Source organism: Hylaeus anthracinus, unplaced genomic scaffold (genome assembly GCF_026225885.1).
Source record: "Hylaeus anthracinus isolate JK02 unplaced genomic scaffold, UHH_iyHylAnth1.0_haploid 1, whole genome shotgun sequence".
Lineage (NCBI taxonomy): Eukaryota > Metazoa > Arthropoda > Insecta > Hymenoptera > Colletidae > Hylaeus > Hylaeus anthracinus.
Genome location: NW_026533255.1, coordinates 864,615 through 881,526, shown reverse-complemented (window position 1 = coordinate 881,526; position 16,912 = coordinate 864,615). Strand labels below are relative to the sequence as shown.

Below are 16,912 nucleotides of genomic sequence, written 5' to 3'. Positions count from 1 at the left end.
GCACTTAATTATTTTATGTAGTCGTGTTTATATAAATAGACGATCTAATTTCATAAATATTCATGTTGTAACAGTAATGGACCAAAATGAATCGTGCACAATTTAGTAATGTAACATAAAACATAAAATATTGTGCATGTATTACTTATTAATAAAGCCGAAAAAGCTTTTGGGACAACCTAATATTTTCTTCTGCTACTTCAATTATTTCAAAATTGCTTGTGTTATCCGTTACTGTCGCAACGATTTTTTCCGAGTCTAATCCAAATTCAATATGGATGCTACTCATTATTTCTTGAATTTTCTCAAACGAGTGCGTGCCGGGAAAGCGTCGGCACGCAAGGGCTGCTGATTTTCGGTTGCATTCCTCATCAATCTAATGCGCCGTTACTCCAAAAAAAATGTCGGCGTCTTGTCGACCAAATATCGGCGGTGGTGCATGCGTACTCCACTTTACGTAAATCCTCCTTGATTGTAGAGACCGCATCGTTGTACATCGTGCCAATGATTCTTCCCAACGTGCGGCGACTGACCATTTTCTCATTGCAGCCTAAATTTTTAAATATCTGCCGGTAACTTTTGTTTTCAACTATCTGCAATGGAATCATTGCGCTTATCACGAACGCTGCCATATCCGTTTCAAACTGGCTTCCAGCAGCCCTTACCTTTGATGTTCCTGCGATCATTTTTCGTGTTTGTTTCGCCGACATTTCGCTGGAATATTCTTCGAATGCAGACGAATGCTTGCACTTCAAATACGAGCGAAAATTTGATGTGGAAGTCAAATGCCCTTTGATTTCCATCCTCTTCGTTGTACACAAGTTCCACACGATAACAACGTACCTCGGGTTGGATTTTTCCTTCACAATTGCAAAGTATTACCCGTTCAGGATGCTTGGTACTGACGGACTTTCGGACGACTCTGTAAAGAATAAAAACGATCAATTTTCACATTTGTACATTCTTCATACCTGTTGGTGTCGGAAGATATTATTGAACAAGTTTTAAATTTCATTTATGTACCTGGTCTTAAATTTTCGTTCTCGGTTTCGCACAATTCTAGCGCCCCCTCGAGGACTCAAAGGTGGTGGGAAAAATGGTCGGGTAGAAATGGAGATTTGTTCGTGATTGGTTGAAATATTCGGTTATAAGAGGAGAAGTCGGCTGAGGAGGAAAAACGGTAACTCTATTGTTTGTAAAAGCCTGGCGGAAAACGGAAAAAGTGACCGCGCGACATCTGCTCGCCAAATGTACTAACCTAAGCGCCTACATTTTGGGAAAGCGCATTTATGATAGGGTCGACCAGAATTACCCTTAACTGTCGACGGAGGAGAATATAATTTTACGCTTAAATAAACCTTACAACCTAACAGTAGGTGTAGTTGTTTGCCATCTCTATGTATGCCATATGTATGCCCTCTATATGTAAATTACAGATTAAACTACGGAATACGTATTTTCTAAAATTTGATTTTCTTGCATTATGTTAATGCAATAATGCGATAATGAAAATTATCCTATTTATACTGCACTTACATTATGTGCGAAATAGAATCCTTAAACCTGTATAATCTAGGAACTGGAAAATTTGTATGTCGTTCCTAATTACACAAAGGTGTGTATTTTAAGTGATCAAACAATTATATAAAAATTACTTGAATCCTGTAATAGGATTCAATTGCATAGAATCCAATTGCAGTGGACTCACTGCAATGGACATTTCTGAAAAGGAAAAATAACATCTTTTCGACTGAAACACTCCATTCACAAAGTTCAGTTCGGTTACTATCATAAATATCTTTTCTCGTACCTTCTTTCCTACAGGCGGCCTTCGTGCACAAAATAATCTATGAATTCTTTCCGAATGCTTTCGTTTTCGGATGACTTCGGGGCCCGCCGATGCCGTATGGGGCGCATATTTTCTAGTAAATTATCCTGCGGAATATCCCTTCGCCAATTTTCGTCGAGTAGGTTGCCCCCATCAACTCGGTCCAATTCTTCAACTGTGCAATATGTCCCACTTGAAGAATCGGACCGAAGATAATTATGTAAATACATAATCGCCGTAACAATGAAGACAGCCTTCTCCGGATGTACAAGAAGGGGTTTCCGTAGGACTCGATATACTGATGACACAGTACCAAAAGCATTTTCTACCACTCTCCGGGCCCTGCTTAAACGATAATTGAAAATTCGTTTGCCCGATCCCTTCCTGTGTACGCCTGCATACGGCTTCATTATATGTTTTTCCAATGCGAAGGCCTCATCGGCAAGAATAACGAAAAGTACTGTCGCTGGAAGGGATCTTGTGAGGTCGTAAACCGAAACAGTAGTTATTGCTTTATTGGTCCAGGTAACTGATCCGTAGAACGACAAGGGTGTCGCGGTTCTAAAGTATACATGCCCACGTTACACCTCGGGACCCCAAGACTTGATGTTTGCTACGCAGGTTTTTCCAAATTGGAAAAACCGAAAACTCTTGACGATGATTGGTTAACTAAGTTCCTACCTACCACAGTATTTTCAATAAGTAGACAGCTCTCGGACCCAAACCTTCATTTTAATGAGTACTTCATAGTAATGAGAACGAAGACATACAAGAAAAAATATGTTATTGACAGATAAGCCGAAGCATATGGCCATATTATACTGAGATTACCACCCCATTACAGGGTGCGGTAGAAATACCTCCCACATTTTAAAAAACGATTAAAAAAAATGGTACGAGATAACATCAGATACTTTTTATTTCTTAAATCTAGATATAAAATTTCATTAATGTTATCTACCTCATTTCGTGCTGACGACGCCCTGTATGGACCGTAGCTCGGCGAATTTAAGTCCATGTGACTTTTTTCTGTGGGGATACCTCAAGGCTGAGGTTTTCAAACATCGTCCTTGGTCCTTCAATGAACTAAAGGAGGCCATCCAAGAGGAAATTGAAAGAATTTCTCCCGAAATGCTAGCGAGAGTGATGGAAAATTTTCAAGAACGACTGTGTATCGCCCGTAAAGGCCACCATTTGGACGACATAATTTTTAAAACATAAAGTAAAGAAAACTTTTTTATATCTAGATTTAAGAAATAAAAAGTTTCTGGTGGCATCTCGTACCACTTTTTTTCAATCGTTTTTTAAAATGTAGGAGTTATTTCTGCCGCACCCTGTATATTTAACCCTATCGAAATGATATGGGCACAGCTAAAACAAAATATTTGGAGAAAAAAAAGATACCCGCAAATTTGATTGGAAAGTTATTGAATTAACCTTTTGCGCTAGGTTGGCGCCTGTAGGGTGACATATGTAATTTAAAAGTGATTTTCTGAACGTATAATTTCAATTTCACTTATATTAGAATACAACTAATTATTAATTGAATTAATAATACATTGAGTCATGAACGTTCGTAGATGTTTCTCTTTGAAGTAGAGTTTTTGGTTTCACAGAAATTTATTATAAAAATGAACTGGATTTGAATCTATAGAAAAATGCCTCGAGTGCAAAGGGTTAGTACGAAATGAGGTAGATAACATTAATGAAATTAATTGGAAAAATGTCGTTAAAAAAATAATAAAAATTGAAAATGAATATCGTGAGGAGGTTGCAGAATGATCATTGGAAGATATTTGGATAACATTTAAGGGGTGAGGAAGTCATCTTGGACGAGGTGACTTCCTCCTTTAACAGAGGGCAGACAACGGGACATATTTGAAGAAGAGGGACATATTGGGGTGGGGAAAGTCTTTTTATAAATTGCTGATTTGCTGCAATTTGTTAAAAGATACTCCCCAATCTAATATTACATACATACCATTCAAGGAAAAGGAAAATTCTGAAATACAAAAATTGAACCTTCTTAAAAGGAAAGTATCAGAAAGTAAAAAGTAATATTTTTCGTCATTATTATTAGCTTAAAACATAAATATTTGGGTGAGTTTGATTAAACTAGACTACAACCTCCTCTCCGCTCCCCTAGAATGTACTTCACAAAGCGAAATAGTCTTATAGTAATCGATTCATGCATTACAGAATTATGTGTGAACCCAAATATGTTTTCTAATAATAAAAATAGTAAACAAATAAAAAGATTCCCCTTTTTAAACTAGAACTACAATAAATTCCAGATGTGAATTTAGAAACTATTATACAAACATTAAAATTAAACTATGCATACTTATAACATACTTATAATTATATTTTCTTATAATTAAAACATTCACTGCACTTCACTTGATTTACAATTAATTTCACACTGCACTTCACTTAATTCATAATTTATATTGAATCTGATTATACTGAATCTTCACTTCCTGCTTCGTTATCTTCAGAGGCCGTATCTTGAATGTTGATGTTCAAGTTGTCCGTTGCAGTTTCCAATAAAAAGTCCTGTTTGTAGTACCGCCTTTCCAATTTTTCGGTGTGGTCGCAAAATTTACTCCAATCATTTTCCGTCGCTCCATTTATAGCTTCCTTCGTCAATCTTAATAATTCTGTAAACGTTAACGTTCCAGTGTTTTGTTCTCGTACTTTCCTCTTCATTTGAGCCCATGCCAACTGAATTGGATTTAGCTCGCACATATATGCAGGCAATCGCAGAACTATATTTTCTTCTGACTTCATTATTGTGTCGACCTTGTACACTTTCTCCATACTTTTATTTGCTTTTATAATCTTTTGTAGCTCATATCTTCTCATAGCTTCCGAATAGCGAATATTATGTTCTTCTAGCCAAGCGATCATTTCTGCCTTCCTAGCATGTATTGACGGTGCTTTCTTTATTTGCACCGTGTGGTAGAGTGCGTTGTCCATCTACGCTTTTTCCCGGTATATTCGGTAGTACAATAGTTTCTCGCGTATCCATTTTTCAAAATTTGTCGAATTCATCTGGCCGTGATAATCCCCCGTCGTACCGTTGCCTTTAAAGATGAGCCCAGCTCCTTTAAGGGGTTAGTTGCAGTCAGGAAAATGGAAACGGACAGTTTCTTGTGTTTTTTTAAGGTATTAAATAATAATTTTTATTAATGAAATGTAAATAAATTACAAAGTATGTCTCAAAGAACTATAAAAGAATTTTTGTTTTAAAGAAAGGGTGATTCATTTCGTCATAACAGGGTTGCGTGGGTGGCCACTTGGTTTGCGGTGAGCAAGATTTCTTCAAACTTGTGCACCTGAAAACAAAACTAAAGGTAGATTTAGAAAATATATTAGAACAACGGGTCCCTGATCAAAGGATTTTTTGTTTTCTTGTATACTTTTTTTAATATCCTGTATTGAATCGCTTAATTTTAGTAAAAAATTTAAAATCAACTTTAAATGTACGCCATTAATTGTTTTAAATTAATTTTTTCCAAAATCCTTCGTTCAGGGATCCGCTAGACTAATCTATTTTCGAAATCTACCTTTGTTTTTGTTTTCAGGTAAATCAATGTAGAGAAATCTTGCTCACCGCAAACCTATGTTTTTAAATCATCGTCTACGTCATCGGCTGTTTTGACGATATAAATAAAACGTTTCTTAGAACAAAAAATATTTTTTAGTTCTTTAAAATATGCTTTATAATATACTTAATTGTTACTTATGCAAATTATTATTTAATAACTAAAAAAAATCATAATAGGGAAAAACAAATGAGTCATATTTTGATACCTGGATGGCAATTGTCAACCAAACTTCGGTTTCGTTAGTCAGTCGTTCGGCGTGAGCGCAAGCAGAAGTGCGTACTGTCTAAAGTGAAAAGTGTGTAAGTTTTTTTAGAAGACGTCAATTTCAATTCTGCAAAATGGATGCTGTTCCTGGATGTAAGTAGAACATTTCTGAGTACTAACATATTAAAAGTTGTAATCCAGTAAGTTCATACACCGATACATTTATTACTGAAAATAAAAAGTAAAATATCATGCATACATTGTAAAGAAGTAAGCAAAAGGTTGCATATTCCACAATATCCCGCTAAAATTCTTGTTTAAACTCGTATGTAACACTTTGATCTAAGAGAATTTGCAAAAATTAGTTGCCACTTTGTGCCACAGTGATCATACGGTCATATCTTGTATTGTAGGGTGAACGTGTTACTAATTTCACGCGGTTTTTTCTTGGAAACTGTCGCAGATACAACAAATTTTTTTAAATAAAAGATGTATGATTTTGGGATGATTTCTTAGATTGAATGAATTTTCTTGAAACTAATGCATAAATAAAGTTTTATTATTCAAAATTGTAGATTTTTTAATGAACCAGTTGATTTAGTTCATTACACTAGTTTACAGCCAAAATGTACATTCAATGCAACTATTTTTTCTTATGTATTTTGGTCTACTAAACTCGAAAATCACAATGAAAAAAAAATAAAAAAAGAGTAAAATGGAATTTTTGTACAACTGTTCATAACTCCGGTATGTATCCATAGATTTTCTTCACCAAAAGATTGTTTTCTTCGTGTTTTATTTTAGCCCAGAAAATCGAAGTTTCTCATATATTTTTGCCCATAATTGTAAATGATCTAGTGGACTGTATAACTTGTAGAACTTATTTATTTAACGTCGAAGTGACTCTAGGGAGTTAAAACTGTGGTTACGTTTACAATTTCTCGGAAGTGTGTTCTCTCGTCGAAGACTGCGTGTTGCTATTTATTCGTTTTTGCGTGGACGTAGACAAATTTGGGCGAGGTCGCCGATTCGTCCTTTTGGTTACAATTTGGGGGATTCACCACCCATAGTGGGGTTAACTTCGAGCGAGCCCCGAGCGGCCCACGAAGAAACCCCGAAGGTTCCGTTCTAATGACCGTAGCAAGTAATAAACTCAAGGAACCTCTCGACTGCTAATAAAACACGTGGAAAACATAAATCAGTAAAATCGAAAATTTGACAAGCCTCGATTCCCTGATCCTTTATTGCTTATTAGAGGAGCTGTTAAATAATAAACGCTCGATAAGAAAATGTTTTCATTGTGATTTTCGAATTCAGCAGGCCAAAATACATAAGAAAAAAATAGTGACATTGAATGTACATAAAAATTTGTTTATTTTGTAAACTAGTGTTATTGACTATAAATATGCATAAACAATTTATAAAGAATTAATCAATCTTGAGAATTCTTAACTGCAACATTTTTCATGTAAGACCTCTAAGAATCACAAAATATCGTGAAGGCCCTGTTGCAAGCTGTGAATTGTGCCTTCCTTATACCTGTCTTATTTTATGACAGCCATTGAATAACTGTGCGGTGTTACCATTCGTTTTCTCTCTCTTTCTTTTCCATTTAGATTTATTTGGCAAACAAATAGAATGCGAGCAAAAAATGGCCTTTTTTGGTCGATGTCTCGGATTTTCACGAAAATGGGCGAAAATCTCAATATTTGAAGGCTTGTATTTTTCAAACAGTTTCGAAACGAGCAAAATGTTGATTTAACACCCCCCCCCCCCCCCAATAATTTCACGTAAACTACAATATATTTCATTCGTAACACAATCCGAGACATCGACCAAAAAAAGTAATCGATTTAGCGTGGAATGACCCTTACATCGAATATATTTAATGCCTTTGCTTTAATTTTTAAAGAGTCTTTAAACTAACCTTACAGTTTTGTTTTAAATACATTGTAATTTATGTATAATTATGTAGAATATGTCGTAATTTTATTTATTTACAAGTTCTTCTGATAGCGAAGTACATTTCAGCAGCGAGGAAATTTATTTCATGGTCAAAGGCTACTTAAATAATCCACTGAGAGTAATTCTTGAGCATTTAGAAGAGCAGCTGGCCGAGAAAACCGGACACTCTATTCGGATAATTGCAAAGGAAATGAAGTTGGTCTTATCAAAACTGTTTTACGTAATGAGGAAGAAATGGAACGAAGCAAATCGAACCGTAGAAAAATTTTTTCAATATTCTAAAGAATGGCTCACTGTTCCGGTAGCGTTCCGTATACCTGCAGTGACCTTGGAGAAATCTGAATATAAAGGCGGTCGACCTTCTTTGGAATTTATCTCCTCTAGCGAAAGGTCGAAACGAAGGAAAACTGAGGAGATCCGAAAAAATTTGTCTTCCGAAGAACTATGCTTTTCCATACATATGAGTCTTCGAAGTGTAGGAAAAGTAGATGCTTCTGAAATTATAAAAAACATAAGTGCATCGAGTCCATCACGAGCTACAGTGTACATACAATTTGTGCAGAAAGTTGTTGAAACAATCTTGTCCGGCGATACTGCTCTGTCACTGCTAATTGAAAACAAATTGTCCAAGAGACAATATTTAGGATTACGGACCACAAGTAAAGAACATAATTGTAATTTATATCCGGCATACAACACGGTTTTAGAAGCGAAACGAAGATGTTATCCATCAGCAGTCGATATTCCAATTACAGAATATAGTGTAGAAGTTAAACTGCAAGCTTTATTGGATCATTCAGTTCAACGGATTTTGTTAGTTCAAAATAATATAATTAGAAATTTGGCCCCATCAGAGGTACGACACATGATTTTGATCTGCAAGTGGAGATGTGATGGAAGTTCCAGCAAAGCATGTACAAACAAAAATTTACTATTGATGGAAAATCCGATTCAGATATTTTTCTGATATCACTTGTGCCACTACAACTTATGTCTGAAGAAAATGATACCATAAAAAACTTCAAAAAAGTAAAAAAATTACGCCAAGTACATGAAAAAGTGGAGGACTTAAAGAGTAATCATAGAAAAATAGAAGATCGCTCTAAAAAAAATGCAAGAAAGTAGAAAAAGATGTGAAATCGAAATGAGCAGCCAGTATATGAAGGTTCTTTTCAGTAAAGTGCAAGGTGACACTGTGTAACATAATATCAAATTCGGTGCTTTCCAACTATGCGCAGATAAAATGCTGTGCAACAGTGCAGACGTTCAAAGTCTAATGGCAACTCATGTAAACTGACAGCACTGCACTTTGGCGTTGAAATGAAGAAGCTAAATAGTGTATCAACCACAAACTGAAACTGTTTAGACATTTGCCTAGATGTCCGTGGTCTGGAAGTCAAATGCTTGGCGTGGCCAGGCAAAGCATTCTCAGATCATGAATACCCATACTTTCTCTCTCGCAGACTTTCACATAATTTGTCAATTTAAAACTTTAGCAATATGAGTACATTTTCATTTTATTGTGTTTTAAAATATTTCTAAGGACATTCATTGACGCAGATACCCCTCCTCTCACAGGCTTTCAGATCATTTGTCAGTTTAAAACGCTGACAATATGAGTACATTTTCATTATTTTACATTTTAAAATAATTCTTATTCATCAAAACCTTGACCTTGCCTGGCTACGCCAAGCATTTGACTTCCAGGCCACGGACATCTAGGCAAATGTCTAAACAGTCTCAGTTTGTGGTTGATACACTATTTAGCTTCTTCATTTCACCGCCAAAGTGCGGAGCAGTCAGTTTACATGAGTTGTCATTAGGGCCTGAACGTCTGCACTGTTGAACACAGCATTTTAGCTGCGCATAGGTGGAAAGCACCGATTTTTCATTGTGTTATACAGTGTCGCCTTTGCACTTTGCTGGAAAGCACCTTCGTGTACTGGCAACTCATTTCGATTTCACTTCCTTTTCTACTTTCTTGAATTTTTTTAGGGGGATCTTCTATTTTTCTATGATTACTCTTTAAGTCCTCCACTTTTTTATGTACTTGGTGTAATTTTTTTATTTTTTTTTAAGTTTTTTCGTATTTTCTCGAGTAAAAGATACGCCGTAGCGCCAGCGCCAGGCATATACGGGGAAGCTATTTTTTCATGTACTTGGCGTCGAGACGCTACCGCGGCTCTAGATTATATGGAAGAATGCAAAGCCGTCGTCCCCTCGATTTTGCAGGCCGATCAAAATTCAGTTTCTGCATGAAACTACAGAAGCAACAATAAGCGAGACAACATATATTGAAAATGAAATACAGCAACTTGTTCCCTTCGAATGGATGGGAAAGAAATTTCAATTGTATATACACTTGCATTAACTATGATTGATGGTAAGATATGCAACGCGAGTTCATCCACCTTGTTCACTCAACGCTGTTATTTGTGCTGAGCAAGAGCAAAACAATTTAATAATATTAACAAGATGCTGCAACAAGATATCGATGAATCTCATCTTCGTTTCGGAATGTCAACGCTACACGCTTGGATACGCTTTTTCGAATGTAGTCTGCACTTGCCATACAGATTACCAATAAAGAAGTGGCAAGCTCGCAGCAACGAAGAAAAGCAGATAGTAAAAGACCGTAAAGAAATTATCCAACAAGCTTTTTGAATACAATTGCGGCTATTAGTAGACCGTCCGATACCTGGGTTTGGTAGCACCAATGATGGAAACACGGCTCGGCGTTTCTTTGAAAACCATCAAATATCTGCATCAATAACTGGAGTTGATGAAGATTTAATTAAAAGTTTTTTCGCAATATTGCAAGTGATTGTCGTGATCAAGTGGGTACGATATAAACTTGGACGAATTTAAAAAATACGCTGTTGAAGTAGCAACACGATTCGTAGAACTGTATCCGTGGTATTACATGCCAACTTCGGTCCACAAAATTTTAATACACGGCTCGGAAATAATAAGTTCCGCATTGTTACCAATTGGACAAATGTCTGAAAAGGCTCAAGAACATGCCAACAAATATATTAAAAGCTGTCGGAAAGATGCTTCACGAAAATGGTCTCGAGTGAAAACGATGGAAGATGTATTCTTGCGGCTCTTAGTATCATCAGACCCGTATATATCTAATTTAAAAAAACAACCACAAAGAAAGTGCAAGAAATTAACGCCAGACGCTCGAAACTTGTTAATTTTACCAGTCATCACTGAAGAAAGTACCGATGATGACACTGATGAAAGTTCAGATTAGAATGGAAGTTCATTCTTTGTAATTTTTTTTTATTTTTATATTTCTTTTAATTACTGAAGATATTTAATATAATAAATACAATATCACTTGTGACAAGTATTTTCATTTTCAAATGCCTCACAAATGCCTCATTTTCAAAAGCCATTATAAGTTACTATTTGGGTTGATAATTTAAATACTTTTGATTAAGAATTTTAAATTATTTAAAATTAACAGTTTTAAGAATTGTTAATTAGAAAATTTGGTACTTAAATACCAAGTTTCATGAAAATCTAATGATTTTTTAATATACATGTCGGCCATATTGGATCCGCCATTTTGAATTATGAAATTCTGACATCAGATTCGTAATTTGTGGCCCGAAAAACCCAGAGGTACGAATTTTTAAGGAAATTGAAACACGTTTTGAGGTTTTGCCCAGGATTTTGCGATTTGGGACCACTGTGCAATGGCGTGAACAATAAGGCCATGGGAAGCACTTGTATTTTTGAGGATTCCTAACACTTCGTCACCCTGCCAGCACATATTGAAAGACATCGTATTGCCAATCCACATTTCGTCCAGATAACCAGATAACCAGATAATCGTCCTCCTGTATCGTTGGATTGCACTAATATACTTCCCTCTCCAAGTAACAATATTCGGTCTTTTTATCAAAATCTTCCTGTATTTCGTGCAGTTCTTCCATGTAAACCCAATCTTCTTCAATAATCTGTACAGGGTGTGCACCTTCCAAGAAAAATTAATTTTTTATTGTATTGCAGCTAATAATGTAGCGCACGACGGTAAAATTTTTCTCTCCGTGTAAAATTCATAAATGGTATTTTTTATAACTATTTTATCCTCTTCCGTGATGTTGCATCTAATTTCGAGGTCCCGCGGTCGTTTTTTTCCTGGTGGCGGCAGCCTTCCGTCTGCAGAGGTTGATGTTTCACTTCGAATCCTGGACACTGTTCGCTTCAACAGTCCCGTGTATTCCGCAACACATTCATTAATTTGAGGAAGAGGGTGAAGTAACGTTTTTCTTGATGCTTCTTCTTGGCATTTCTTAACGATTCTTCTTAACATGTTTCGGGCCTCGCTGTGAACTGTTTGTCCCCTCTTGTGACAAGCCATTGGTAAAAATTGGTAAAAATTTCACTTAAAACACTGTATACGCTTCACTAAAAACGCTGTACACACTCTCTTAATATTATCTTTTATTTCTCACTGTACTTCACTTTAAAAATAATATTTAATATAAATATGTTGTACTATAATAAATTATATAAATTATATAAACCATATTTTTACACGTAGAACCTCTAGATTCAATCTATCACAGGATTCAAGCAATTTTTATACAATTGTTTTTTCACTTAAAATACACACCTTTGTGTAATTAGGAACGACATACAAATTGTCCAGTTCCTAGATTATACAGGTTAAGGATTCCATTTCGTACAGAATGTAAGGGCAATAGAATAATTTTCATTAAAAAAAAATGAGTTTTTAGCCTCGTTTTTCTTCTTTCTGGCCGTACTTTCAAAAAGATGGGCAAATTTGAATTGGCTGAATAAAAATTGATTGAAGTAAACACTGCATCGAAACGCGCCGACCCGAAGTGGCGCGCGGGAAACACAGCCGCGTCTCTGTAGAGCCTGTGATCGGTGCAACGACTAATACAGCTAATTAAAAATCTTACTCTTTGTTAATGGCACTTATTGTTGAAAATAAGTTGTCCTCGAGAAGGTGGTGAGTATTCTTCCATCGGGATAGGAAGGAATTTGACTAGAGTAGGTTATTGAAGAAATATTCTATCATATCATAATGGTCATTTGATAGAACTAATCACTGATAATATTATTATTTATTTTATAATTTTAACAGTTTGTGATTTTTACTAGTAGAATAAATTTTAGCGGATGAAGGGATACGTATGTCTGCCGGTACAAATGAATGTTGGGTATAGCCGGGTTTGGGGGTCAAAAGTACCCTTAGACCGATTTTGATTTGCGGTGATGTATTCGATAGGTTATCAAAAAAGACTAATCTGTGCCAAGTTTTAAGTCCCTATCTCGACGGGTGGGGGAGTGAACACGAAAAAACAAAAAACACGCTTATGATCAATTTCTCTTGTCCTGCTGCATGAAAAATTTTGAAAAAAATCAGAAATATTTCAGTTAGTGAGGCACATGTTTCAGAATTCTTTCAAATTTTTCAGTTCAAAATCCAAACTGTAAAAAATAAAAAACGCAAACAAATGATGAAAAATGCCGGTTTTGCATCGAGGGAATCTCAGAACTACGATTATAAAATTACAGGAAGTGTATATTATTGTTATTATTGTCCTCAATTTTTTTCATATTTTTAGGAGTGGTGCGCCGTAGATGGAAAAATCAAAAACCGATTTTTTTCAATGTTTCGGTGTGTTAGAGCAACTTGTATACAGAATTTCTGTATAATTTTTATGAAATACATAATTCTTAATGTTTTGACATCGATCAAAACAGTATAGGTATTAATAAAACTAATATATCTAACAATTACAACATACACTTTGAGGAATATTTTTAGAACTATCTACGATATTTTCCAAGAGCGTCCGTGGCGCAAGTGATATAAGGTGCTCGGCTGTTGAGCCGCTGGATACTTTTTGTTGAGCGTAGGTTCGAATATCCAGTTGGTATATATTTTTTTTTCCATTAATCATATATTTTTTAATTTCTATCAATGCAACTATGATAAATACTTATTTACAAATAATAAAAACATATTTTTATAATGTTGTAACATGCATTATATACATAAGAATAATTTTGGAGCGCTCATGCCACCGCTTCTCTTGTCAAGTATCTTGTTACGTCCCAGCTTATCTGGGACTCTTTCTTGGGATCTTCGTCTTCAATTAAAGAGCTAAAGCTGACCTTAATTGTATTCGCTATGGGAACGAGCAATTCGGGATTGCAATGATTGTTTTCAAGGTTTAGCATATAAATATGTATTGTTACAAAATAACGAGTTTATATTACAATATTGGTTTTGGAAATCAAGTATACAATTATGTAGGTACGTTACCGCTTGTCGGTCTTACAGTTTGGTTGTACCAGCTATCTGTTGTGGTTTCAGGGCTGTGCTGTTGCAAGGATCTGTTTGTCGGCAACTATCACTCGCGACACGGGTCTCTACTAATTAACAACGGACTTTCCTCGGCAACGACGCGGCGCGCGTACGATTACTCTATCCGTGACTACAATAATTTAGTAATTGACAACCAAAGCGCGACGCTGAGTGCGTTTTCGATTGACGATAAAGGTTTGATGTGATCTTAACCGATTATACGTCGGACTTTCGTAGGTAACGACAACGCGTGAAGTTAACCTGTCCGCGACTACAAGATTTCGGTAATCACCACGATGAGAACGTACTGACAGCGGAAAGCGGAAAAAACACCGTGTGGCGTGTCCACGGTTTTATATATTAGCTGATCCTCGCATGGCACAAGCCGCGGCTCGAGAACCTTCTCTTCGGCATCCGTTGAATTCGGGAGGGGTCCCAAGTTTAACGGATGTGCTGGCGTTGAATGCTGACGCCTACTTCGCTGATTCGCAGATCGCACGATTCGGTTCGCGAGAAACGATTTCCGAATCGTTTGTCGAGCGCATTCCTAAAAGTTTATCAATCTAACTATGCGCAATGCGAGGTCGATGAAAAGGGACACCATTCGGCAGGGCCGAATGTAACAATCTTATCAACTACGATATTGTTTAACACGTTTTATACTAAAGTACTATATGAAATTCAGTTTCGAGTCACTTATCTTTAGTTTTGTAATCCTTAGTCCTCAGTCCTCATGTTGTGTTATCCTTAGTCCTCATCACTGTCTTCGTTGATAACAGCTGTCACTTGTTCAACGTTAAATATTTTACTGAGTATTTCTGCAGGCCGTACAAATTTTGACAAATGCCGAGAATGCGATAAAAAATAAATAATTGCTGCTACGTGTGAGCAACAACCAATTGTACGATTACCATCAGCACATTCGCAACAATATCTTTTAATACCTGTGTAGCCTATTGAATTTGGTGTGTAGTCAATGTAACATCTATAGATTTTACTGCTAATGTGACGTGATTTTACTTCGAATTTAACTATATTATTAGATTCTTTAAGGCGCCGAAAATTAATATTATTTTCGTCGTCCATCAGTTCTGCTGAGTATGATACTCCTTGAGATAGTTGATACGAACCAGTAAATAGAATTTTAAGATCGCGTTCTGTCATTTCAGGAAAATCAGGAATTTCGGAAGCTGATAATTGTTTAAAAAGAATCTTTCGCCTATTCCAACGTTTATTTTTTACTTCCACTGCTAATGTATTATCAACATTTTTTTGAGAATGTTTCGGATAGAATCAACCCGACGGGACGAGGAGGGGCGATAATGACTGCCAGTAAAGAACATGGTCGATCCTTCGCGGGCGAATCTGCATCTGCGTGGATCGTAAGAGCGATTCACGGTTATCGCCTGACTTCAACAGACCTCGCATAGGAATTAGGCCCTGAACTGAAGGTCGACCTTCAGCGCGGGAGGGCCCAAAAGCCGACCCGTATTATTCCGTTATACAGTGAAATTTTTGTGTTCTTTAACACATCTTTCGTCACACCAAAGGGTGCGTTATGCACCCTGCACCCCCTCCAACGACTTCTGACTACAGGAGTCGAATGGAACCTTTAAATTCAACGATGTCATCTCAACATAAACCATCTTCATCTCAAGCTCCCAATTATGCGGCTGCTGTCCAAACTTCAGTCTATCCTACAAGAGAACAAGCCATTGTCATCGACGCCTTAGATGGCACATCCATCAAGGACTACGTTAAAGCGATCGGATCACTGATTAACCCTTCTGATATCAGATTTGTGTCAAAAATTTCACTAAACAGAATCTGCATGTATTTGGCAAATACTTCAATAGCAAACAAACTTACGGAATCAAAAGAAGTTATTATCATTGACAATAAGGCGCTGCAAATCCGCCCATTAATTTCGAAATTCAAGAGAGTCATTTTATCAAATGTTTGCCCCATTATTCCAGATAAAATATTGGAAGATCATCTCTCAAAATTAAACATCAGGTTGGGTTCTAAAATGACTTCCCTACGTGCTGGTTTTTCTAATTCCGGCTTCGCTCATATTATGAGTTTCCGGCGCCAAATTTTCATCCACCCTGACGACGTTAGCAAATTACCGGAGTCCATGAAGATTGTTTTCGACGACACGACCTTTTGGATTTATTTATCTTCCGACGCCGTCATGTGCTTCAACTGTAAACAGTCGGGCCATCTGGCAAAAAACTGTCCCGTTGGTACAATAAGCGTCGCTTCTCCTACACTCGAAGATGAAATTCCTTCGGTACAAAATATAACTCCACCTGAAACAGGTTCTATCAGTGTCTCTAATACTACGTTCCTGCTACCCTCTGGTAACCCAAAAAGGCCTCTCTCTCTACCTCTGATTCAAGCTCCTACGTCGCACAGAAAACTAACGACAACAAAGTCAAGGAATTTGATAATCTGTCCGATACCAGTGACCAACAGAGCAAGGGGGACAGGCACATCACTCCTAGGAAAAAGAAATCGAAACCGGAACCAATAAATCTCGACCTTCATCTATCACCTGTAAAAAAATACCTTGACGAAACGAAAAACAAAAAATATCTCAACTACGTCCAACTTAAAAGTTTTATTGAAAATTCAACGGAGTGTGCCAACATCGAAACTATTTGCCATGAGTACGGTGAAGACTCGTTCAAAATAGCTCATACTCTGAGATCCACCTATCCTCTCCTCAAGGAGAGAGTAATGAAGAGCAGATTCAGCCGACTCTTAAAGAAACTCAGCCTTATCGAAGCCGGGGTACTAGATGATCACATGGAAGCTGGAACCTCCGATGAAACCGTTGAAGATCTCCCAACTGTATCTACATCTTTAGAGAATAAGGAATAATGTCCGAATCAATTTTACAGTGGAACATTAATGGTTTTCATACACAAAGGGAACAGTTAG

The 16,912-nt window shown here is 36.6% G+C and overlaps 1 protein-coding gene across 1 annotated transcript; it reads right to left on the bottom strand.

Annotated features, from left to right (window-relative positions):
• Positions 1-4,288: 4,288 nt before the first annotated feature.
• Positions 4,289-4,807, bottom strand: LOC128896476 (uncharacterized). Its single transcript, XM_054159840.1, has one exon. The coding sequence runs from the start codon at positions 4,805-4,807 to the stop codon at positions 4,289-4,291; it is 519 nt and encodes a 172-aa protein (XP_054015815.1).
• Positions 4,808-16,912: the final 12,105 nt, after the last annotated feature.